This window comes from Lepidochelys kempii, chromosome 2, assembly GCF_965140265.1.
Source record: "Lepidochelys kempii isolate rLepKem1 chromosome 2, rLepKem1.hap2, whole genome shotgun sequence".
Taxonomy (NCBI): domain Eukaryota; kingdom Metazoa; phylum Chordata; order Testudines; family Cheloniidae; genus Lepidochelys; species Lepidochelys kempii.
The window spans coordinates 2,947,440-2,964,202 of NC_133257.1; the positions used below are offsets into that span (position 1 = coordinate 2,947,440).

General features: G+C 57.1%; 1 protein-coding gene and 1 non-coding gene across 3 annotated transcripts; both read left to right on the forward strand.

Annotated features, from left to right (window-relative positions):
- The first annotated feature begins 451 nt into the window (after positions 1-451).
- Positions 452-524, forward strand: TRNAR-CCG (transfer RNA arginine (anticodon CCG)). The gene has a single exon. It is a non-coding gene; the product is annotated as a tRNA-Arg (tRNA).
- Positions 525-11,474: 10,950 nt separating this feature from the next.
- On the forward strand, positions 11,475-16,650 carry VPS28 (VPS28 subunit of ESCRT-I). Of its 2 annotated transcripts, XM_073329894.1 has the most exons (10): positions 11,475-11,580; positions 11,779-11,836; positions 12,446-12,474; positions 12,798-12,835; positions 13,249-13,338; positions 13,810-13,915; positions 14,517-14,618; positions 15,210-15,263; positions 15,599-15,690; positions 16,183-16,650. In XM_073329894.1, exons 2-10 carry the CDS (start codon positions 11,800-11,802, stop codon positions 16,298-16,300), a joined length of 666 nt encoding a protein of 221 aa, XP_073185995.1. In that variant the 5' UTR covers positions 11,475-11,580; positions 11,779-11,799; the 3' UTR covers positions 16,301-16,650. The 2 variants fall into 2 exon arrangements, with proteins under 2 accessions (XP_073185995.1, XP_073185996.1); XM_073329895.1 differs by lacking the exons at positions 11,475-11,580; positions 11,779-11,836; positions 12,446-12,474; positions 12,798-12,835 and adding an exon at positions 12,842-13,081.
- The last annotated feature ends 113 nt before the right edge of the window (positions 16,651-16,763 follow it).

Consider the following 16,763-nt stretch of genomic DNA (forward strand, 5'->3'; position numbering starts at 1 on the left):
CCTTCTGTTTTACTGGCTGGCTGAGAGTCACGTCTCTGTGGAGTTGGGGGGCAGGACCCTCTAGCTTCCCCAGGACCCCACCTGGGCGGACTCGCTGTGGGAAGCGCACGGAGGGGCAGAGGAGGCTGAATGCTCCGAAGTCAGACCCAGGAAGGTGGAAGCCGGGTGAGCTGTGTGTCCTGGAGACAGGCTGCTCCCAGAGAGGAGACTTCCCCAGAGTCCTGCCTGGCTTCGTGGGGAGCAGTTCCAGAGCATGGCCCGGGGACTCCGTGACACAGGGGCTCAGTCAAGGTGATGTTAAGTGGAACGTTTGCACGGCATTGATTGCTGCTGAACTCCCTTGAACAGGAGCAATTTTACCAGGTGTCCCATCATCAGCAGAGGGAAATGTGGTCACCCCACTCAATAGCCTTCTGCATTGTTACATAGCATAAAACAAACAGACTTGGCAGGCCCAGTGGCCTAATGGATAAGGCACCAGCCTCCGGAGCTGGGGATTGTGGGTTCAAGTCCCACCTGGGTTGACCATGTTCCATTTTCTGTCCCTAAATAACAGCTAAGGGGATAACACAGCAGGGGAGCTCGAGGGAGCTTAACCCCGGGGGAAATGAGCTGCTCTTGGGACCAAAGTAGCCTCATGGCCCCGGCTTGCCCAGGGTCGTGCCACAGAACAAAGCTCTTCTGGAGGAGAGGCCTGTGCCGCTTTACCGCCCGGCCTGTCGCTCGGAGCTGCCCCTTCCTCCCACCCAGGGCTGATCTTATGCCGTAGAGCAAATGTCCGTCCCTGTCTGGGCTGGCCCCAGCTTCTAACCAGCCCCTTTTTTCAGCAACTGACCCCACACCGACTGTGTGGGGGGAATCCACACCTAGTACCCCCAGAATCAGGGGCATAATTTGCTATGGGGTGAGGGGGGCAGCTGCTCCCCCCCAGCCTGTCAGAGGTCTGCATGCGCCATTACGTCTCCCCCAGAACTACACTCACAGATGCAGCTCTGCCCTCCTGCCCCCAAAATGTTTCTGAAATTACCGCCCACCGAAAGGCCCCCTAGGCCCCACCGAGTCTGTCCCTGTGAGTAATAATCCTTCAGCCCCAAAGCCCTTCCCAAAGTGGGGCAGGACCACTGCTCTCCAGGCGGGGGGCTGGCCCAAGTGCCAGCAGCACTATTGGCAGAGTCAAGCAAACACTGCATTCGGGGTGCAGCCATTCTGGGGAGCAGCACCCCTTGGTAGAGTACAACCTCCCAGCCCCACTCCGGTGCAGCGCTGCCGCATGGAGCCCGCAGGCAGGGAGTCAGAAACCATAGCGCTGAACAGCTCCAGTCAGCCAGTGTTAACTCTGAAACCTAATGATGATCCAATGTTAACTTTCTCGCTGCAGAACAGAGACAACCCCCTGAAGTGGGGCCATGGCTGAGGTCTGGGGCTGAGTCTCACCTGTCCTCTGGTCTTGGTTACAGACTGTGCATGATAATTTTAAAAAAACATTTCCGAACCAAATGGGCAGAAAAAGGCTCCTAAACAGCCCTTGGCCTGTTGGACATGCCAATCCGCAGGGGCTCGGGGCAGGCTTTTTATCTGCAGTAAACAAATGTTCTCTGCCCCAGGAGGTGGGGCTAAGGGTCACCACCCTCTTGTGCAGAGATAGGGCAACTCACCCAGTGAGGGAGCTGCCAGGAAAAGGCTTCTGCCCCAGAGGACACGTAGCAGCAACTCCCCAATGCACAGCCTAGACGGCGCTTCGGGTGGCCATTGCCCAGCCTGGCCGTTGGGGTGCTGTCTCTGCACGGCCCAGCCCCCCAGCCAACCTGACGACATCTCCCCTGCCCTGCGCCCCCCCTCCACTCTTTGGGACATGCCCAAGTGAAAGAGTTAATTGCCCCCTGCAGCTGGGTCCACTCTGAGGCAGATGGTTCTGGTTGCTTCGTACTGGATCTGAGCTGGGTCATCGGGCATTTGCAGCCCCTGGGCTGGCCTCACCCCTTCCTGCCTTAGACAGCTTGGGCTGCGGAGGAGAAGGCTCCTGCACCGCAGGGTGGGATTGTGAGGACAGGCAGGCAGGGCTCTGGCTCTGGCCAGGGTGAGAGATGAGCTCCATGGCAGGTAGAGCTGAGCTGGGTCCTGAAATGGGGCTGGGGGGGGGGGGCAGGGAAGGGGGGATGGGAAGGAGCCCCAGCTTGTCCGTGGCTGAGATTTCCAGGGCCCTGAGCTGTGCTGGGGGGCGGAGGGGAGAGGATGGGCTGTGCAGCTGGCTCTTCCCCTGCCATTCACTCCATAATTTGCAGGGCCAGGTACAGCGGGAAGGACACCACGTCCCCAGGCCCAGCGAGGCCAATGGCTATGGTGCCAGGGACAGGGCTCATTGTCTGTGGGCAGGCAGGCTGCACGGAGACAATGCGGCTTCGTGGAGGAGCCAGACTGGAGCCGGAGCTGGCCGAGGCCCAGGGCTCCCCAGGAAGAGATCCTTGAAGAAGGGTCAGAGAGAGCCACACACAGTGCCTTGGAGAACCTGGGTCTGGAAGGGAGAATGGGGCAGGCCCTGGGGGTTAGGGAGCACTTGAGGGAGGAGGGCGAGGTGGCTTGGGTGCTGGCCTGGGGACAGGAGAGGCAGTGGGAGGAACGGGTCAGTGAGGGGCATAGCAGATAGGGGAGAGGAGCCTGCATGGGGTGGACGGGGAGCGGGGATTTGAGCCTGGTGTGCAGTGAGCCCAGAGGCGGCAGGGGGCCTGCAGCAGGGCCAGGGTGGGGGCTTGGCTCCAAATCACAGGGTCTGTCACTTGAGTTCCAGGGGATCTCCCTCAGCTGCCACAAGTAGTACATCCCTTATCCCCTCTGCGGGCCCAGCCCCGAGAGGGTGCCATGGCACACTCCCAAAGCCAGTGCGTTACCCCAGCGCCCTGCGTTCGCGCAGTCTGGCATGGATGCCCCTTGGCCCCTCTCCTGACTTCGGCCCCCTGCCAATGCGGAGCACAGACCCGGCTGCTGCGGCAAAGTGTCTCAGGCAGAGGTTACTGTGGCTGCAGCTGGGCCCTGGGCCAGACTGGGCTCACCCCTGCCAGGCACAAAGCCTGGGCGGAGCAAGGGCTAAGATTCCCACTCCGCAGGGTGAGGAATGTCCCAGGAGGAAGAGCTGGAGAGCTGCACTCGAAGGGGAAAGCCCCAGGCCAGTCCCAGGTGCCTCTGAGATTAGTCAGACACCACAGCTGTGCAGGAGCCGGGGACTCGCAGAACCATGAACTGAGCTTCTGAGGGGGCATCGTGCCAGCCCAAAGTAGCCCAAAGGCTGTACCGCAGGCTGGGCTCTGGGATCAGCCAGCGTAACACACTGTATGTGTCTGGTGCAACTTCCACATAGGGCCACCAGACACTTGGCAACTGTTGGCTAATTCAGCCTCAGGCCCTCCATGAGGTGAGGCAGTTTTACAGATGGGGAAATCAAGGCACAGAGCAGGAACAGCTCTCCCAGAGCCACACAGTGAGTCGGTGGCAACAACATGTGTAGAACCCAGGAGTCCTGGTGTCCAGCTGCCCCTTCTGTACCCGCTAGAACGCCTTCCCCTCCAGAGATGTGACTAGAACCCAGGAGTCCTGACTCCCAGCCCTCGCTCTAGACCAGAATGGGGAGCCAGGTGTTTTCTCTGTGCCTCACTGCCCCACAGGGACTCTCACTGCCCCCTGCCGCCCAGCAGGGCCTGGGGCAGCACTAAGGTACCTGCTCAGTGCTCTGGCTGAGAAGCAGGCATGCAGACTGCGTTTGGGAGCAGGCCAGACTTGGGCAGGCCCCGGGGCAGTTGGCCTGTCCAGTGATCAAAGGGACAAGGGGAAGTCACACAAAAGCTCCCTGCTTGGGCCCATGCCCAGCCCCACCTCCCTTCCTGGCACATGTCCCAGCAGGAAAGGGAGACCTGGCAGCCAGCACAGCTACATGGACGGAGGCAGAGCCCTACTCCAAGCTGTGCCCTGGGCTCATGCCAGGCTCCCTCTGCCACATCACCGGTGAGAGAGGAGGGGGTAAATACCAAGGGAGCATTCCATGCACCAGCCTCACAGGGGGCGGCGGGGGGGCACTGATCTGTGGCTCCTGGCCCTCCCCTCTCTCTCGCTGTATCGAAGAGACGCTGCAGGCTCTCCTACAACTGGGTTGTTACAGGGCCTGGGGAGGCTCCAGGCACAAGAACTGATCATGATAATTAACAATAATCAGCATCTCATTTGCCCTTTAATAGCAGGCAGAGGGGAGCCCAGAGCTGGACTAGTAGGGAGGGGAATTCCCTAGGCAGGGTAATGTTTCTAGCCAGGCAGATTTGCTCACGGGGTCTGGCTTTAGCCCTTTGTATTTCTGTCCTGGGCCCAGCCCTTAGAATAAAGCGAGGAGAGCTCGGTTCTGTAGGAGCGAAACGCAAAAGGACCCAGGTCGTTCCAATGTGCACCAGAGAACCCCACGCTGCGCAGTCAGCAGGAGCCCCAGCGGCAAAGTCCAAGAGCCGCCAGGTCCCCGGAAACCCGCGTTAGGCAACACACATCAGCCCACACTGGGCTGTTTCACCAGGGTTCCCTGGGACTGGCGTTATGGGCCTGAACCAGGAGTGCGCCTGTGTGCATCTGGGCGTGTTTATGAGACAGAGACATGGGCAGGCTCTGATCCCTGCTCCATGTGTGTGATTCCTTGGGGAAGGGGGAAGTGCCCATATGCACCCCAGGGCAGGAGATCGCTAGGGACCTCATATGCCTGGGGTTCCCGTCACCCTCTGCCTGGCCCAGGAGGCCTGTCTGAAACATTGCGGGGTGGGGGCAGGATAACCCTTCCCCCACACTGCTCTGGGCCCCCCAGTGGAACGCAGCCTTCCACCACCACACTCCCACTCCCCCCACGGGCTCCAGGTGCCTCTACAGAGACAGGAGCCTGGCACCGATCCCAGCTGACCTGGCAGGCCCTGAAAATCTCCTTGGTTATGCCCCCCCATCACCTCCCCTGAGGGGGTGTGCCCCAGAGTCCCTCTGCCCATCCCTCCCCATCTAGACTGGGCTGCCCAGACCCCCTGGACTCCAAAGATCCCCCTATTCACAGCCAGGTAAACGTAGCTTCCTTCCTCCACCGGTGATGCTTGGGTGCATAATCCCGTAGTGTAGCAGGTTTCAGAGCAGCAGCCGTGTTAGTCTGTCTTTGCAAAAAGAACAGGAGGACTTGTGGCACCTTAGAGACGAACCCATTTATTTGAGCATGAGCTTTCGTGAGCGACAGCTCGCTTCATCGGATGCAGTGCTGCCTGTTGGCCAGCTTGGGCATTGCAATGTGGGTATCCCCTGTGGGACATGCCATGGGCTGTCTCTGGAACTGGGGAGGTTCCTCCAGCTCTGGGTTCAGCCCCAGAAAGGCGTTAGCAAGCAGGGAGGGAAGTCAGGAAAGAGCAGTTGGAATGATTGGGCCCCAGCAGCAGTGGGGCAGGGAGAGCATGTAGGGATGGGATCCGGCATCCGAGAGCACAGGCTGACTATGGCTCACGCAGGCTCAGCTAGTGCTATCCTGCCACTCAGTACAGAAGCCCCAGCCCCGCCTGCATGGGCAGGCCCTAGATCAGCAGGCGGGCAAGGCAGTGGGGGCAGAAGCTGCCATGTGCCTTGAGGGGGCTAGGGGCCTCCTGGCTGGAGCACAGCCCCCCTCCCATTCCAGCTGGCCAATGGTGCTCTAAAATCTTGGCCTAGCGTGAAGGGAGGAATCATAGAAGATCAGGGTTGGAAGGGACCTCAGGAGGTCATCTAGTCCAACCCCCTGCCCAAAGCAGAACCAATCCCCAACTAAATCATCCCAGCCAGGGCTTTGTCAAGCCTGACCTTAAAAACCTCTAAGGATGGAGATTCCACCACCTCCCTAGGTAACGCATTCCAGTGTTTCACCACCCTCCTAGTGAAAATTTTTTCCTAATATCCAACCTAAACCTCCCCCACTGCAACTTGAGACCATTACTCCTCCTTCTGTCATCTGCTACCACTAAGAACAGTCTCGATCCATCCTCTTTGGAACCCCCTTTCAGGGAGTTGAAAGCAGCTATCAAATCCCCCCTCATTCTTCTCTTCTGCAGACTAAACAATCCCAGTTCCCTCAGCCTCTCCTCATAACTCATGTGTTCCAGTCCCCTAATCATTTTTGTTGCCCTCCGCCGGACGTTTTCCAATTTTTCCACATCCTTCTTGTAGTGTGGGGCCCAAAACTGGACCCAGTACTCCAGATGAGGCCTCACCAATGTCGAATAGAGGGGTTACCTTCCTAGTGCAGGGGTAAGCTGCCCCCTCCCAGCAATGTGTAAGCACCTAGAGGATACAGGGTGGGAAGAAACAACCAACATTGATTTGCCGAGAACAAATCATTCCAAACCAACCTGATTTCCTTCTTTGACAGGATTACTGGCCTAGTGGATGTGGGGGAAGCTGTAAACACACTATATCTTGATTTTAGGAAGGCTTTTGACACAGTCCCACGTGACATTCTCAGACAAAGTAGGGAGATGTGGTTTAGATTAAATTACTAGAAGGTAGGTGCACAACTGGTTCAAAGACCGTACTCAAAGAGTAGTTATCAATGGTTAACTGTCAAACTGAGAGGGCATAGCGAGTGGGGTCCTGCGGGGTCAGCCCTGGATCCAGTACTATTCAGGATGTTCATTAACAACTTGGGTAATGGAGTGGAGAATGTGCTTAGAGAATGTATGGATGACACTACGCTGAGGCACACGCCGTATTCATACAAAACAGTAAAACCCCCATAGGCTCACATATAACATAACAAGGGAAAATCCCCACTTTGTCACATCGTGTTGTAGTAGAAAGAGCCTGTGTGATGGGGTGTGCATACCCTGTACTGGACAAGAGAAGGTTAACCCCACATTATGGGTGGCGGAAGTCCCACCCCTCAGACCGTGCTGGGCATGCTCCAACTGCTGCCTCAGTATAACTCTGTACCTGAGGGCTGTTACATGGACTCTGGCCACTGGGCCGCACTGCCCTGACCCCAAGGGCTGCTAGACAGTCTCCAGCCTCTGGGCCGTACCACTTTCAGCCTAAAGACTGTCAGGGAGACCGTAATGGGAGTGGTATCAAAACCCTGCCCTGTCCCAAAGGGGTATGGGGTGTGCGTGCCCCACGACAGCCTGAAACACGAGGCCTGATATAAGAGGCCTGGTATAAGGGCTAAACTAAAGTAGTGGTCAAGCCTTGCTGATATAAAGCAAAGTGAGCAAAAGTCAAGGCTGTGAGCATAAGTCAGGCCCTGTTACAGAACATGCCTGCATGCAAGTTCACGGACCCTGGCAAGAACAGGGCTGGTATTGCAAAAACATACACATTCCTAAGAAGTGTAAGGCCCAGGACACTCACATAAAGACATTCCAAAAGGGTGGTACCAGAACCCCCGATACCAAGTATGGTACAAACACACTCCCCAAAGATGACAAGGACATGTTGACCCCTCCTAAAGATAAGGTCAGGTTGACAGTGTGATGGATAAAGATGTTTTTTGATCAAACCAACATGTACAGGCAAAGAGTGGTAACTAACCACATCAGAGGGGCAATATGTAATTTGTTTGTATCAGCGTATAGAAGAGTGGTCACAGTGTGTGTGTCTGGCCAAGGGGGAAAAGGAAAGTCCGGCCATTCATGGAGCTGGTCCACTGTCAAAAGCATATGTGTACTGAGTGTACTTTAGCACGTATAGGGCACTAATAAAGTGGTTTGTTGACAATGAGTCTGGCTGGGTGCCTTTGCCACAAACCAAGTCTTGTGGTCTTTGTGGGCAGTTTGAATGAGGTCTGCTGTGTCAGCTATCAGGGCAGCACTGGGACAGCATACACCGGGAACACACACATGCAGCCAACAACTGAACACTGGTGACCCCGACAGCTGATCTGGTAAGTAAGCAAGCTGTCCTCTGTAGGAATTGTGACCTAATATGGCAAAAAGCTACGAGCTAGGGAACCCCCTTAACCCCTCCCTGCAAATCCCCACAGAGCCTGATAAGATACGGACACGCTGGTTGCCAGCAAAGGAGGGCCATATGAGTTTAAAAAAGGTAGGGGGGAAGAAACATACAATGGCATCTGTAAGGCTAGGGATGAGACTAACCGGCATCAGCCTGGCCCTGATGTCCAGGCCCACCCTCCCTCAGACACATTGGGCCAAACATTCCTGGGGCCAAGGTGAGATTGGAACAGGGGCTGAGAGGGGCGGGGGAAAGGTCACACCTTGGCCCATCCTGTGCTGGGCTGGACTGCTCTAGGCCAGTTTGTCCCCCTCCTGCCACCAGCATAGGCTGGAATAGCCACTGTGATCATCTAGTCTCACTTCCTGTATAACAGACCATAAGACTTCCATGAATTGATTCCTCTTTGAATCAAAGCATATCTTTCATAAAAACTATGAAAGTTGATTTAAAAATGTCTAGAAATGGAGAATCTCACTATACTTGGTACATTTTTTCCAATGGTTAGTGACCCTAGTGACCTGAGGTGCCTTGGATAGTCCACACTGAAAATGCCAAAGTCAGGGCAGGCTGCAAAAAGGAGAGCAGATTCTCCCGAAGACTGGTGGTTAACACTGTTGTTAGACTCACCAACCAGCCACAGTGTTCCTGACACCCCCGCCCCGGTTATCAAGAAGCTGAAAAAAAATACAGCCCCATTTAGTGCATTCCAGTGTCTGACTCCCAATCAACAAAGAGGTCCAGTAAAGTGAGAAGTTATTTAAAACTCTGTTCACTATACAAAATATTCTTCTGAGTCCCAAAGGGCCAGCCACGTTACCAGATCAATGCTACAGTAGAACCTCAGTTACAAACACCTTGGGAACAGACGTTGTCACTTTGAAATGTTCATAACTCTGACCAAAATGTTATGGTTCTTTCAAAAGTTTACAACTGAACATTGACTTAACATAGCTTTAAAACTTTACTATGCAGAAGAGAAATGCTGCTTTTAATCATCTTAATTTAAATGAAACAAACACAAAGTTGCCTTACCTTGTCAAATCATCTTTTTTTTAAATTTCCTTTTTTTTTTAGTAGTTTACATTTAACACAGTATTGTATTTGCTTTTCTTCCTTTGGTCTCTGCCGCTGCCTGATTGAGTATTTCTGGGTCCAAAGGAGGTGCGTGGTTGACCAGTCAGTTAGTAGCTCTGGTGTTCATAACTGAGGTCTTGTTTACACTGCCACTTTACAGCACTGCAACTTTCTCGCTCAGGGGTGTGAAAAAACACACCCCGAGCGCTGCACGTTTCAGCGCTGTAACCTGGCAGCGTAGACAGTGGTGCTGCCAGCGCAGGTAGCCACTCCCCTCATGGAGGGGGGATTTTTTATAGCACTGGGAGGAGCTATAGTCTCACTCCCAGCTCTCTTCAAGCGCTGGTGCTGTGACTACACGTGGCAGCACTTTAACGTTGCTAAAGAACACATCCACAGCTTGGATGGATCTATCAGTCCTTTGTTCAATGCTTCCGTCCACAGAGAAGTTACTCCAGCCATGAGAAGCAGGCTTGAGGACAAAATGGAGAAGATGCAGCTGCCTTTTTATATCCTCTGCCACAGGGCTTTCTGCATCCTCTGTCCCAACCAGACACAAGCTTGCAGCACATGGGCATGGAAAAGCTCTTGGAGTCCCCTGTCCACAAGCATGTCCCTACATGTCCTGCTGACTCATAGACATAGCCCCTGGCTTCCCTCAAGGGGTTCACTGTACAGCTGCTTGCCCTTGATGGGCCATCAAACAGGCTAGATAGTGCTGATGCCCATCTGTCTGTGGGTGCCAACCAGAAACAGCACTTGTTTGAGATGCAGATCTCTCATGCATTTATAACTCCTGATACATACATACAAACAATGCTATCATACTTAGTAGATCATAACTTTTCCACTGGTAGCTTACATGGCATATCCAGTAAGATTCATCACTATTTTATCACATTGGTATTAATAATACAGTCAAAGCTTTTATTATCTGGCATGTTACAGGAATGGGGGTTGCTGGCAAGTTAAAAATGCTGGTTAACTAAGACGGCGCAAGTTTGGGTGCAGGAGGGGATGCAGGGCTGGGGCAGGGGAGGGGTGTGGAGCACAGACTCGGGGAGGGGGTTTGGGTGCAGGAAGGGCCTCAGGGCAGCTGGTTGGGGCTTGGGAGCCAGATCTGGGGCCTGCGCAGCTCAGGCAGCTCCCTGCAAGCAACAAGTGGGGCTCCAGCTGCTGCTAGGCCAGTGGTTCCCAAACTGGGGTTCGCAAAATGTTACAGGGGGTTCTTTGGGAAAAATTCCCTAATGGTGGACAAAGCTGTCCCTAGGAATCTCGGGCAGCCCGGGGCCAGCAGCCCAGAGCCCCTGGACTTCCAAGAGCTAAGCAGATCAAAACAAGCATAGCTATCACACTGAGATTTAAACTTCAAGACCCCTTATACGAAATGGAAAGGGAGGTGGATATTTTTTGCTGGTTTTAAAATTAAATGGGCAGCTAGTATTGTTTTTAAAATTATGATGAAGAACAAGTTTAAACTTTGTTGTAACATGCGTCGTTTGCCTGGACTGCTCAAGACCTGAGTGTTTGTGTAGGAGGAACTCTTTGAGTTGGCTTCTTAAATCCCTTCATGCTGTTTCACATCTGATACTCCTTGATGAAACAGAGAGGCCTTGTCTTATGACAGGCTTCTTCAAAGCGATGCAAGCTACGAAAGTGAGCTCTTGGAAGAGTGTTGCCGTATTCATAATGTAATAAAATACTGTAATGATCAATAATAATTAATAATAAATAGTGTGCAATAAGCAGGTCATAAAAACAAATTTTACATTTCCAGGATCACTGCTTTTATAATTTATACTCAGGTAAAGGAGAAAATCCCTGGAAATATTCATTTTTAGGAGGGGGTCCACGAGACTTGACATTTTAGTGAAAGGGGCTGACGGGATGATAAAGTTTGGGCACCTCTGTCCTAGGCAGAGGGGCAGCGGGCGGCTCTGCGCACGGCCTCCGCCTGCAGCGACCACCCCCACAGCTCCCATTGGCCACAGTTGCCACCCAATAGGAGCTGCGGAGCCGGCACTCGAGGCGGGGGCGGGGCACCGTGCGCCTAGGAGCAGCCGGAGCCCCAGACAGACACGTCACCGCTGGCGGGGAGGGGAGGGGCCCCTGATCCGGCCCCCCGCCATCCCGCCTAGAAACCGGCCTTCCAATGCCGGTCGGACACGCCGGTTTCTAGAGCCCCCCGCTTCTCCGCGGCGGCGCCCGGCCACACCAGTGCCAGGGTCCGGTCAGCAGGACCGACCGGACAGCCTACGCCTCAGGTGCGCGGGGCGGGGGGAGGGGGTCCCTCGGCGCCCCGCCTGCCCTCGAGCCTCGTTCCCGCCGCGCGCGCGCGCCCCTTTCCCGCTCAAAGAACAGACGCCCGGCCTCGCGCCACGCCCCCCGCCCCCGCCGAGCCCCAGGCCGCCGAGCCGAGCCCCGAGCGCCCGATGGGCCGCTAGGCCCGGCGAGTCGAGCGGCCGATGGGCTCCGACGCCATTTTCCCGGAAGCCCGCGAGCGGCCCGCAGCCAGGAGCCCGGCCCCGGCAGGTGGGTCGGGGTGGGGGAAGCAGCTGCGCGTTGTCCGCCGTGGGTGCCGGACCGGGGCTGTCCCCGCCTGGCGCTCCCCCCCCTCCCCGCGGGGTGTGTCGGGGCCCGGCCGGGGCTGAGCCCCTCGCCGTGGTGTCGGGCCTGGCTGGGCTCGGGCCGGAGCCGCCCCTCGCTAACGCCTCTCTCTGCCCCTCCCAGAGCCCCGCCGCCGCCGCCAGGATGTTCCACGGGATCCCCGCCGCTCCGGGCCTGGGAGGTGAGTCCGGCCCCGCTCCTGGGCCCGCTCCTGGGCCCGCCCCGGCCCCGCTCCTGGGCCGGCCCCGCTCCTGGGCCCGCTCCTGGGCCCGCCCCGGCCGGCCTCCCCCCGGGGCTGCGCGCCGGGGCCGGGGGCACAAGGCGCAATCGGGGTCGGCGATTAGCAGCAGGTGCCTGACTCTCGGGGGAGTCCAGCTCCGGATCAGGCCCCCCGGGGAGGCTGGGGGATCCCCGTCACTGGAGATTTTTCAGACCGGGCTGCACAGACCCCTGTCAGGGATGGTCTCGGCCCTGTCTCAGCGCAGGGGGCTGGATTTGGTGACCTCTCGAGCTCCCTTGCAGCTCTGAATCTCTGTGAGGCTCCCCGGGGGGCTGCTCCTGGCTCCCTGGCTGGGAGCAATGGGTGGTGGCCAGCAGGCGCTCTCAGCCGGCCTTCGCTGTCCTGAGCCGGCTGTAGGGTTCTGGGGTAGCAGTCGCCCAGTAGCTAGCGGGCTGAGGAGCTGCCGCCCTGGGCCTTCGTAACACAGGGTGACCAGGGAGACGTTTCATTGTGGGAATGGCTGGAAAGCCCGAGGGGCTACTGCTGTTCACGGGTTTCCCTCTCTTGCAGCCCCAGGGAATAAGCCGGAACTGTACGAGGTGAGTGGCGCTTCGGTCGTGTTCCCCTCCTTGCTCCGCCTCTGGCACAGGAGGCAGAAAGACCTTCCAGCGTAGGCTGGGTTTGTGCTCTGCAAATGGATGCGCGCCCCTCCATCCTGGGGCATCCAGGGACCCCACGCTCCTGAGGACACGGGCAGCCCCTAATCTCCATCCCAGTAGGGGTTCTTCTGGAGCCCAGAGGATGCAGGAGGTTCCATGTCTGTCAGCTGTGTCCCCGTCCCCCTGCCCCCAGCCTGTGCGCGTGGGTTTCGGTTCAGAGGCTGTGATGCCTGATGTGCTGTGTGTGTCTGCTGTCCTTGCAGGAAGTGAAGCTGTATAAGAATGCACGGGAGCGAGAAAAGTGAGTCCATCCCAAGTGGAATGGGTTTCCTCTGGGTCCCATGTACGCAGTTCTGTGTTGCCGTGTGTGTACCGGGAGTTCAAGCTGCTGGCTGCAGTGAGGTCCTTGCTCTGAAGATGCTGGAGCTGACGGTGCAGGGAGCTCTCTATTCTGATGTCCTGCCCCTGCCAAGCCAGAAAAGACCTGAGAGCCCTTTTGTCTTGTCTCTGCCACTGGCCAGCGCAGGCTGCGTCCCAGGGAGAAGGAGTAGGTGGAAATGTCATCTCTGGAAAAAGCAAGTGGTCGCCCTTGGCCCTGAAATGCTAGAGCCTTTGTGCCATTCCTGGGGGCGTGGGAGGGGGTGTATCGCAGAGGGTGTGAGTGGGGGATCCGTGGGCTGTTCGCCCTCACAGGCTTCTGCCCTCTGGTTTCAGGTACGATAACATGGCTGAGCTGTTTGCAGTGGTGAAGACGATGCAGGCTCTGGAGAAAGCTTACATCAAGGACTGCGTCTCTCCCAACGAGTGAGTCCGGGTTCTGCTCTTATTTCCAGCCTGGACTCTCGTGGGGCGGCGGGAAGCCGAGCTGACAGGATTCCTCAGCAGAGATGTCTCCCATTACTGAGTGGAGCAGAGTGACTTCTGCTCCCCAAGACCCTGCAGACACACTGGGGAGGGGACGTTTCCTCCTTGTGGGGAGGGGGCTCAGAAAATCATCAAAACAGCCAATTAGGTCCCCTTGCCTCCCCCCTCCCCCCCGCCCCTCCCTCCACACACACTTCCTGGGGCCAGGCAGTGTTGTTCCATCCAGAGCGGGCCTCAGGCCTTGGGGCTCCACCCCTGCCCTGGGGACTGTTACGCGGGTGAACTCATCTTCCCCTAAGGAAGTTGCTTGCTTATTTTATGTACTCAGCCTTGGTGTTCCCCTCCTGCTTGGCGTCAGCAGCTTCGGCTGTTAGCAGCTGTTCTTACTCCATATTCTCTTCCCTGCCCCAGGTACACTGCAGCCTGCTCCCGGCTCCTGGTCCAGTACAAAGCTGCCTTCAAACAGGTGCAGGGTTCCGAGATCGGCTCCATCGATGAATTCTGCCGCAAGTTCCGGGTGAGTTAAGTTCTCCGGCACTCCAGCTTGCGGAGCACTGAGACAGGAATCTCAGGGGAACCCTTAGAATGGGGGGGCTGTGGGCTTAGATGTACCGCTGCTGACTGGGTTAAACTCCACTCCCCGGGGGGGGGGGGAAGAGAGAAATCCTACATAGATTTGTTTATTCCAAGGGCAGAAGGGACCAGTGTGACCATCCCATCTGACCTCCTGTGTAAAACAGGCCAGAGACCTGCCCCCAAGTCATTCCCAAAGCAGAGCTGTTAGAAACACAGCCAGTCTGGATTTAAAAACTGTCAGTGATGGAGAATCCACCATGACCTGGGGAAAATTGTTCCAGTGGTAAGTTACTCTCAGCTGTTCGCCAGGGTTACAGAAAGAGGCTCCTGGCCCCGGGGCAGTGAGTTCACCCCCCACCTCCCAGCTTATCGGCCCAGGCCTGCACTCTCCTCCCCCACCCCCAGGTTAGAACATGAGCGTGGAACCCCCGTCCTGTGCTTGGAAGCTTTCTCAGGGAAATGTTGCTTGTTTGGGGTTTTTATCCCTGTTGCCCTGCACCGAGCTTCCCCGGGGCTCGCTGTGACTGACCCATCTCCTGCAGCTTGACTGCCCGCTGGCCATGGAGAGGATCAAGGAGGATCGGCCAATCACCATCAAGGATGACAAAGGCAACCTGAACCGCTGCATTGCTGACATCGTCTCCGTACGTTCCTGCCCATGGCGAGGGGCTGCGTGTGTTGTAATCCCTGTACCCAGTGCTTCTGGTACTCTGCCCGTGGGGCTGGCCAGCACTGTGTGTCTAGACCGGCCGATTCTCAAGGGCATGGGTGGCGGGTGAAGCTTCCCCTTGGGGAAGCTAGCCCCCTGCTTTGCCTCTTATGGCCAAGGCCACATCTCCACTCATTGCTCTCAGCTCCCTGGACTGGGGGGCTGAGAGCTTGGCCTCTCCACCCCTGTGGCCCACCTAGAGCTTTGAGCCCCTCCCCTGTTCCACCCCTTCCACCCGCAGCCCTGTCCTGGTCCATCTCTCCCTCTCCCCACCCCGTGGGGACAGGGAGCGAGAGTTCCTCCAGCCCCGGGGCCATGGCTGGGGGGGATTTTTCCAGGGGCCCCAAAACCACTATTGTCCCCCTCCCACTCCACCTTGGCAGTGAGAGGTTTGGGGAGATTTAGCCTCCATTACGCACTGCCCATGCTCAGGGGGCTGTCCTAGGAGGGCTGGGGTTGTCAGGTGCCGTTCCCCTACTTCCCTGGGGTTCCAGGCCTTTACTGAGGTCTGTCTTCTCTCTTCCAGCTTTTCATCACGGTGATGGATAAACTGCGCCTGGAGATCCGAGCTATGGATGAGGTGAGATTGGGGCAGACAGCCAGGCTGAGTCCCTGAGAACTCTGCCTGGAGCCTGCGCCCCAGCTGGCTTCCCAAGGCATCTCCTCCTTGGCCCAGGAGAGGGAAGGGGAACAGCCTATAGGACGATGGGCTGTGACTCTGTGCCATGCTAATTGCCATAGGAAGGGGGCATGGAGACTTCCTTACTGGGATCAGCACTTGGCTGTGTGGAGAGATTCCTGCATGGAGTGAGGTGTGAAGGGAGGATTCTTTCTGCCCCATAGGGTGGGGTTATTCCAGCCAGTCCTGGGGTGTGGGGCAGGAAAGGCTCAGGCTGTATGTGTTTGTGCCCCCAGATCCAGCCGGACCTGCGAGAGCTGATGGAGACAATGAACCGCATGAGCCACCTGCCCCCTGATTTCGAGGGGCGACAGAAAGTGAACCAGTGGTGAGTATGGCTCTCTGGGGGCCCCTCCTCTGTTGCTATCTCTGCTTGCTCAAGCAGGCAGGCAGAGGGGATGCCAGAGGCCTGGGCCTGCCTTGCCCCCCAGTGGGTCTTATGCAGAACTGAGAGGGCTGTTCCACCCACTGGGCTGAGGAGGGCTGCTTTGCAGGCACTCCCTTTGCTGGGGGAGGTCAGGGCAACCCCAGGGTGGAGGCTCATGGTAAGATGATCTTTGGCACCAACCTGCCATGTTTCTGATCAGGGGCTGTTTATCATCCTGCCCAGCTAGGGGTTGGGCAGGGGCTGGAGGAGCCCCAGGTTGATCCTGGCTTTCCCCTAGGTCAGCGCTGTAGAGGAATGAGTCTGTTTTATTCCCTGCCCCTCTCCCACTCCTGCTAGTGCAGCCCAGTCCCCTTGTTAAGAGCTTTCTTCCTGCCTGCCCTGGAGTGGGAGGAGTCTCAGGGCTGGACCCTCCCCCTGACTCTTCCCTGGCAGGCTGCAGACGCTGAGTGGCATGTCTGCCTCGGATGAGCTGGATGACTCCCAAGTACGCCAGATGCTGTTTGATTTGGAATCAGCCTACAACGCCTTCAACCGCTTCCTGCACTCCTGAGCCTGGACCAGCGCCCCCCTGGACTGGTGTCTCCAGCTGCCCACCTCCTGGGAGCCCCTCCCCCTGTATAGCGCTCAGGCGGGGACCGCTGGGCTCCGTTCCACTGCCCTGCTGTAGGGCACACTCATGGGTGGTGTGGAGTTTGCCATGCTGTCTTCCCTTCCCTGCACCGGTGGGAGGGGTGTTGGCTGTAGCTGTCCTAGCATTAGCCCTTGGGGCGGAGTCTGTGTGAACAGCCTTCCTCCAGCCGGAGCCCACCTGGCCCTTGCTGCAGCTGGGCTGTGGGGCGGCCCTGCGAGCAGGGGAGGAGACTTGTACAAACCTGCACTAATAAAGGCCCTCACACTGCAGCTCGTGTGTGGTGTGGTGCTGGGCTCAAGGGCAGGAGGCTGGTACACGGCTGAGTCGGGACCAGACAGGTCAGATGTCCAAAGCACTCCCAGGCACTAAGCTGGGCAGAGGC